The sequence below is a fragment of the Calliphora vicina genome, chromosome 2, assembly GCF_958450345.1.
Source record: "Calliphora vicina chromosome 2, idCalVici1.1, whole genome shotgun sequence".
NCBI classification, from domain to species: domain Eukaryota; kingdom Metazoa; phylum Arthropoda; class Insecta; order Diptera; family Calliphoridae; genus Calliphora; species Calliphora vicina.
Window position 1 is genome coordinate 137825728 of NC_088781.1, and position 8434 is coordinate 137834161.

The window sequence follows — 8434 nt, forward strand, 5'->3', positions numbered from 1 at the left end:
CACTAAAAACGTACAGGAAGCCAACACTTTCAGGCAAGCAATCATTCAATAATAAATAATAGTTTAGTACAAAAATTATAAAATAAGAGATAATACAAATAATATTGTTAATATTAATTTCGGCAAAATTCATAACAAAGTGTATAACTTTTGTAAATATGAAACGATTTCATGGAAATAAAAACGTATTGGAAGCTAGCAATAGATAAATTAATAAATCAGCTTGAATATACAAAATTTCAACTTGTGTTCAATAGTATTACAGATGATAAGGCCATTATATTATAAAAAATATATCTATATATTTCAATTCACATCAAAGGATAGTACAAATACAATGAATAAACAAATAAAATTGACAAAATATAAAAATTGTTAAACACACATGAATAAAATTTAGTTTTTACCACGAAAAAAAATTCACAAAATATCACTGCAGTGGAAGAATTTATTAAAACGACAGACACACACACTTGGTTTTTTAACCTACTTGGCCTGGGCATCAGGACAAGCCATTTGATATAGAAATTGTATTAAAGTTCTGGTGGGTCGACCAGTCATACGATCTTTTAATAAGTAGGGTATTGTGCCGAAACGTGTTAACATGCCAACACCACGTATATCCAAATGAGCCCAATCAACACAGGGTACAAATTCCTGCAATTAGATAAATTTATATAGGAAAAAATAAGAACAAGTAAGAGAGCTATATTCGGCTGTGCCGAATCTTATATACCCTTCACCAAATTGTTCTTTAAAATAAAAATTTTAAATATTTTTAGGTAAACAGATTAAGAAAATTTCTTATTTTTTAGTGAAAAAAAATCAATGTAAAAATTTTTTTCAAAATTTTTATAAAAAATTTTTAATTTTTTTATTTACATATTTTTTTTTAAATTGTTTTTCTTGTAATTTAAAAGTGATAAAAATTTTTGAAAAAAAAAATTTAGGAAAAAAAAAATTCGGGTTAAAAACTATTTTTACCGATTTTGACCCATTGTAGGTCCAACTAACTATGACTTAATATATGTCGTTGCAAAGGTCTTTGAAATATCTATCATTTGATATCCATATTGTCTATATTAATGACTTAGTAATCCAGTTAAATAATAATAGTTCAAAATAGGTAAAAAATCGAGGTTGTCCTGGTATTTTCCTTATAACTCAGCCATTTGTGGGCCGATTTTCTTGATTTTAAATAGCAGCCGAACCGGGTCTATAGCGGATATATTGGTGTATGAATCAGGTATGTAAGTTTGTTTAGGGCTACGGAAAGTTGATTTCAACATACAGAGGGACATGGCTATATTGGATATATACTTAGGGGGGTCACAAATAAATAATGTAGAAGCAAAACTTGTTGAAGGGTATAAAAATAACGATTAATTATTTAAAATTCTACAACTTACATGTAAAATAGCAGCACCTAAACAACTTGAAGCTGGACCAACGCCATTATTACTGATATCGAAACTTATATTGTCTATTAAATAGAAAAAAACAAAACAAAAATTAAACACTAAATTTATACCAACAATTTAAACCTACTGGTAACAAGTTTTTTGTAATAAGACCACAATGGAAAACGCCACATACGATCGCCCGTTAGAGAGCCAGCCTTTTGGAATTGTTTCCAAATATAATGAGAATTGGAAAATATGCCGGTTGCACCACCACCTAAACCTTTTACCACACCCTTACCCAAAGTAGCAATATCCACAACTAAACGAGGCTTATAAGTAGTTTGAGCATAAAGTAAAGGATCAGCCATTAAAACAACACCAGCCTTGTCGGTATCCTGTCAAAAAAATAAGATTAAATAAAGACCAATTTTTTAAATAAATCAAAACCTAACTCTAATTGCCAATGTTCTGCCATTGAGTAGAGTAACAACATCACCCGGTTTACAGGCCATGCCAGAGGGCATATTTTCACATAAAGGAATAACGGCAGAAATATTAATGGGTAAGGAAAGAGCTGCGGCTGCTCGAATGGCAGCTACACAGACAGCTGCTCCAGCCATAGCTCCACGATATTCATCCATATTTTTGGAGGAACGCAAACAAATGCCACCACTTTAGAACAAAGTATTTGAAATAAATTGAAACATCTTAAATGAAATACAAATTCTTACCTATTAAATGTCATGCCTTTACCCAACAATAGCACAGGTTTATCCTCTGGCGCTGTGCCACAATAGTTTATTTCCAACAATACTGGCGGCTCGCAAGATCCTTTGGCTATAGTGAGAAAGGAATTTAAATGTTGCTGTTCTATCCATTCCATTGTACGTATCTCAACAGTCACACCACATGGACACAAAGCATCTACAGTGGCCTGGGCAAATGTTGTTGGTGTCATTTGATTAGCAGGAGCATCACTTAAGCGTCGTGCTAAATTTTGTGCCTCCGCCTTAAAAAGCCCCCGAGTCCAGGCATCAACATCTGGAGAATCATATAATTCCAATTTTGGCACCATCGTGCGATTTTTTTTCTGTTTATTGTCATTGTAACGCCATATTGCCAAGGCGCTACCCTCGGCTGCTTGTTCGGGATATTCCATAGAGTCAATGAAAACTTCTGAGCAGCCCTGCATTTGTAGAGTGCGAGCCCCAACACCAGCAGCCACACGAGCATTTTCCTTTTAATGAAATTTAAGCTTGAAAATGTTGGTAACATTGAAGATTTCATAGCCTACCATTCCTTCATCAATCATTTCCAATTCATTAAAGCCAGCTCCCTCGCGCCCCAAACCAATTACAGCCACTGATCGATATTCTTGATCTATATTGTTGAAAATTTTTCCTCTACCCAATTGGCCGGTGATGTTGCATCTATTGCAAAAGAAAATTTTTTAAATTTAAACATTTGCCTGTTCATTACAAGTCTCTTACTCTTTCACTAATTCTGAGACTTTTCCCTGAACGCGATCATCAAATTTCTCGCCACTTGAAGTTAATTTGGGATCCTTATCGCCTTCCTTTTGGAAAACGCCAATAACTAGGCCTTTCTATAGATTAAAAAAGAAGACATTTAGTAACATAATAACCTCTTAATATTAATATCTCATTCCTATTACTTACCGTTACTCTTGGATCTTCCGCTGAAGCATAGTTTCGTTTGCACAGAATTTTTGAAATTTTTGTTAAACTCTCAACAGATCTCGTTAACGATTTCTTTAAATGCATTGCTAGCATTATTTTCGCTTTGTTAGTTTTAAATTATTCGTGTTAATTTTTTTTATTAAAAAAAAATTTATTTTTCTTTAAAAAATTATCTATTGAAATAAAATTTTGACAGGGTTCTATCGTTTTTTCAAGGCCTATTCAGTTAGAAATATATTAATGTAATGGGAGTTAATGAAGCAGAATATAAATTAACTTTAATTGGCTTAATGTAAACAGAATTAGATCGAAATCAATGAAACAGCAGATGTTTTAAAAAATATGTGCAACTCGACGTATGATTGATATTAATTTGATGAAAATGCTTATAACTTTCGTAAATGAGAAGGAATTTTAATGAAATATATTTCTTATTAAAAACAAGACTCTAGAGAATTATATCAATTTCAAAGTCAATGGATTTTAATTTAGATTTTAAGAAAAATTTCAATTTTTTAGAAAAGAAAAAATTTTAATTTTTTTATTTTCCTAAAAAATGTTTTTTTACACTGTAGCAAATAATCATATAAGACTATGATTGCTTTAAAATATTTAAATTGATATCTTTAAAACTGCTTAAATAACAATAGTTTTAAAATATCCGTGCAACGCTACGTATGATTAATATTAATTTGATGGAAATGTATTAAAATGTTTATAACTAATGTGTAAGTAAAGTTATTTTAATGAAATAAATTGCTAATTAAAAACAAGACTCTAGGGAATTATATAAATTACAAAGTCAATGGATTACAAATTAGATTTTAAGAAAAATTTAGATTTTTTAGAGAAGAAAAAATTTAAAATTTTTTGTTTTCCTAAAAAATAGTTTTTTTACTGTTACTGTAGCAAATAATCATATAAGACTATGATTATTTTAAAATATTTAAATTAATATCATTAAAACTGCTTAAATAACAGAAGTTTTGAAATATCTGTGCAACGCTACGTATGATTGATATTAATTTGATGGAAATGTATTTAAATGTGTATAACTTTTGTGTAAGAATAGTTATTTTAATGAAATAAATTTTTAATTAAAAACAAGACTCTAAGGAATTACATAAATTACAAAGTCAATGGATTACGATTTAGATTTTAAGAAAAATTTAGATTTTTTAGAAAAGAATAAATTTTAAATTTTTTATCTTCCTAAAAAATAGTTTTTTTTTACACTGTAGCAAATAATCACATAAGACTATGATTATTTTAAAATATTTAAATTAATATCTTTAAAACTGCCTAAATAACAGAAAATATCCGTGCAGCGCTACATATGATTGATATTAATTTGATGGTAATGTATTAAAATGTTTATAGCTTATGTGTAAGTGAAGCTATTTTAATGAAATAAATTTGTAATTAAAAACAAGACTCTAATGAATTACATACATATATAAATTACAAAGTCAATGGATTACAATTTAGATTATAAGAAAAATTTAGATTTTTTGAGAAAAGAAAAAATTTAAAATTTTTTATTTTCCTAAAAAATAGTTTTGATTAAACTGCTTAAATAAAAGAAGTTTTAAAATATCCGTGCAACGCTACGTATGATTGATATTAATTTGATGGAAATGTATTAAAATGTTTATAGCTTATGTGTAAGTCAAGCTATTTTAATGAAATAAATTTGTAATTAAAAACAAGACTCTAGGGAATTATATAAATTACAAACGCAATGGATTTCCGTTTAGATTTTAAGAAAAATTTAAATTTTTTGAGAAACAAAGTTTTTAAATTTTTTGATATTGTTCTAAAAATTCATTTACAGCATAGAAAAGAATTGTATTAGAATAGAATTATTTTAAAATATTTAAATTAATATCATTAAAACTGCTTAAATAACAGAAGTTTTGAAATATCTGTGCAACGCTACGTATGATTGATATTAATTTGATGGAAATGTATTAAAATGTTTATAACTTTAGTGTTAGTGAAGCTATGTTAATGAAATAAATTTGTAATTTAAGTAAAGACTTTAGGGAATTATACAATTAAGAAATACAATGGAGCTTAAAAAATATTGAAAAATTTTGATTTTCTAAGGAATATATTTTTTTTAAATTTTAATATTTTTGATATTTAATAAATAATCATAATAGAATATTAAAAATGTTTTAATTTATAGCGATATTTTCATTTGGCAACCAAATTTTCAGCTTTTGGCTGAATCCTGCTACTGACAAACATTTTGAAATTGCTACTTGAGTAGCTCCCAATGATTTTGCAAGCTTTGTTGAGTTTGACAGCAATCTTCATGGAATAATTCGTCCAATTCTTGGTCTTCAATATTGTTTGACTGGCCTGAGAGATCTTCTTTATCTAAATAACTGCTGCTAAACCGAAAAAAACCATCTCTCGCACGTTGAAACCGATGAAACACTTTCATTATAAGCTTTGGTTAGCAATCGGTTTGCTTCAGCGGCACTTTTTTTCAAATTAAAGAAGTAATAAAATAACCCTTTGTTGGTATAAAATTCAACATTTTCGAAAATGTAAAAAACATTGTTGTTTACACTATAATGTTCAATAGTTAAGTGAGAACAAATGACAGATATATACCCTTCAAAATCACATGAAAGTTAATAAAAACAAAAATCGCGTTCAAAAGATATGACATCTAAAACCAATAATATTCTTGTAAACACGATTTGTTAAACCATAATATCAAATAATTTGTCTAAGAATCCGAATAAGTTGTAATTTATTCCACTATTTTAAAAAAAATCAATTAATATCATTAAAACGGATTAAATAACAGTAGTTTTAAAAAATGTGTATAACGCTACGTATGATTGATATTAATTTGATGGAAATATACAAAACTATGCATAGCTTTTGTGAATGTGAAGGGATTTTCAAGAAATAAATTCCTGATTAATCACAAGACTCCAGGCAATTTAATAATTTACAAATCCAATGGAGTAGGGTTTAAAAATGTCGAAAAATTTTGAGTTTTTTTTAATTTTTTTTTTAATTTTTTTAAATTGTTCAAAAAACATAAACTGTTGTAAATTATGGCATTATTTTCAATGACTTAAATAAATATTCTTTAAATTACTTAAATAACGTTTGATTGAGAAAAAACTACTAATTAAATAGATTAATTAGATTTTCTGAGAAAATAAATTTCTAAAAATGTTTAATATTGCTTTAAAAATTTTTTGTTAAACCATAGTATTAGATAATCAGTCTTCAAATCTGAATAGGGTGTAATTTATTCCATTATTTAAAAAAAAATCAATCAATGTTATTAAAACTGCTTAAATAACAGTAGTTTTAAAAAATGTGTATAACGCTACGTATGATTGATATTAATTTGATGGAATTATACAAAACTATGCATAACTTTTGTGAATGTGAAGGGATTTTCAAGAAATAAATTCCTGATTAATTACAAGACTCCAGGCAATTAAATAATTTATAAGTTCAATAGAGTACTGTTCAACATTTTAGAAAACATTTTTTTTGAGGAAATTTTTTTTTTAAATTTTTTATATATTGTTGAAAAACATAAAATATTGTGATTTATGGCATTATTTTAAATGAATTAAATAATAATTATTTAAATTGCGTAAATAATGTTTGATTAAAAAATAAACTGCTAAATAAATAAATTAATAGAATTTCTGAGGAAATAAATTCTTTAAAATGTTTCATTTTGTTTAAAAAATAATTTGCTAAATCATATCATAAAATAATCATTCTAAGGAAATGAATAAGCTGCAATTTATTTCATTATTTTAAAAGAATTCAATTAATATCTTTAAAACTGCTTAAATAACAGACGTTATAAAAAATGTGAGCAACTGTACGTATGATTAATATTAATTTGATGGAAATATATAAAAAATTTTATAACTTTTGTAAATGTGAAGGGATTTTAATGAAATAAATTCTTGAATAATCTCAAGACTCCAGGCAATTAAATAATTTACAAATCCAATAGAGCACAGTTTTAAAATTTAGAAATATTTAGATTTTTTTTAAGAATTTTTTTTGGAAAATTTTTTATATTGTTTTAAAAACATAAGATATTACAATTTGTGGCATTATTTAAATGAATAAATGTCATTAAAATTGCTTAAATATTATTTAATTGAAATGTTTAAAAAAATTAACAAAAATTAAAAAATTAATTTTAAAGAAATATTTTTCTAATTAAAACCCATATTTAAGGCAATTAAAATCTAGTGGAACTCTTTTTAAAAATTAGGAAAATTTTAGATTTTCTCAGAAAATAAATTTCTTCAAATGTTTAAAATTGTTTTAAAAATAATTTGTTAAATCATATCATCAAATAACCATTCTAAGGAAATGAATAAGCTGCAATTTATTCCATTATTTTAAAAGAATTCAATTGATATCTTTAAAACTGCTTAAATAACAGAAGTTTTAAAAAGGTGTATGCAACTTTACGTATGATTAATATTAATTTGATGGAAATATATAAAAATATGTATAACTTTCGTTAATGTGAATAGAATTTAATGAAATAAATTCCAGATTAATCTCTAGACCCCAGGCAATTAAAAAATTTAAAAATCCAATGGCGTACAGTTTTAAAATATTAGAAATATTTATATTTTTTTGGAAGAATTTTTTTTTTAATTTTTTATACTGTTCCAAAAACATAAAATATTTGTATCATTATTTTAGGTGAATTAAATAAATATCATTAAAATTGCTTAAATATTATTTAATTGAAATATTTAAAAAAAATTAACATTTGTTTATGTATAGCAATTTTCAAGAAATAATTTTTTAATTAAAAACCATATTTAAGGCAATTAAAACATTTTTAAATCTAATGGAACTCTTTTTATAAATTACGAAAATTTCAGAAAATTTTCTCAGAAAATAAATTTCTTATAATGTTTAAAATTGTTTTAAAAATAATTTGTTAAACCATAATATGAAATAATTATTTTAAGGATAGGAATAAGCTTTATTTTACACCATTATTTTAAAAGAATTTAATAAATATCATTAAAACTGCTTAAATAAAACAGATTTTAAAAAAAGTAAACAACGCTACGTATGATTAATATTAATTTGCTGGAAATACATAAAAATGTTTATAACTTTTGTAAATCTGAAGGGATTTTAATGAAATTAATTGGTAATTAAAGTAAAGATTCTAGGCAATTATTTTGTAAACAAATCCAATGAAACTCATTTTAAAAATTATAGAAAATTTAGATTTTTATGTAAAAATTTTTTTTATTTAATTTTTGTAATTCAAAAAAGAAAAGAAACCTTAACTGT

The 8434-nt window shown here is 25.4% G+C and overlaps 1 protein-coding gene across 1 annotated transcript; it reads right to left on the reverse strand.

The window, feature by feature from the left end:
• Positions 1–288: 288 nt before the first annotated feature.
• Positions 289–3329, reverse strand: LOC135951516 (cytosol aminopeptidase-like). Its single transcript, XM_065501176.1, has 8 exons — positions 3083–3329; positions 2894–3009; positions 2698–2833; positions 2135–2640; positions 1856–2075; positions 1549–1798; positions 1410–1483; positions 289–657 (listed from the first exon to the last, which is right to left on the reverse strand). The coding sequence occupies exons 1-8, from the start codon at positions 3194–3196 to the stop codon at positions 487–489; spliced, it is 1587 nt and encodes a 528-aa protein (XP_065357248.1). The 5' UTR covers positions 3197–3329; the 3' UTR covers positions 289–486.
• Positions 3330–8434: the final 5105 nt, after the last annotated feature.

Excerpts from the sequence above, each read along its gene's own strand:
- LOC135951516 (XM_065501176.1), bottom strand. The coding sequence starts at position 3,196 with ATGCTAGCAATGCATTTAAAGAAATCGTTAACGAGATCTGTTGAGAGT. Across the intron at positions 2,076-2,134 it reads AAAGGCATGACATTTAATAG|TGGTGGCATTTGTTTGCGTT; the intron begins GTAAGAATTTGT and ends TTTGTTCTAAAG. Across the intron at positions 658-1,409 it reads TAGGTGCTGCTATTTTACAT|GAATTTGTACCCTGTGTTGA; the intron begins GTAAGTTGTAGA and ends ATCTAATTGCAG.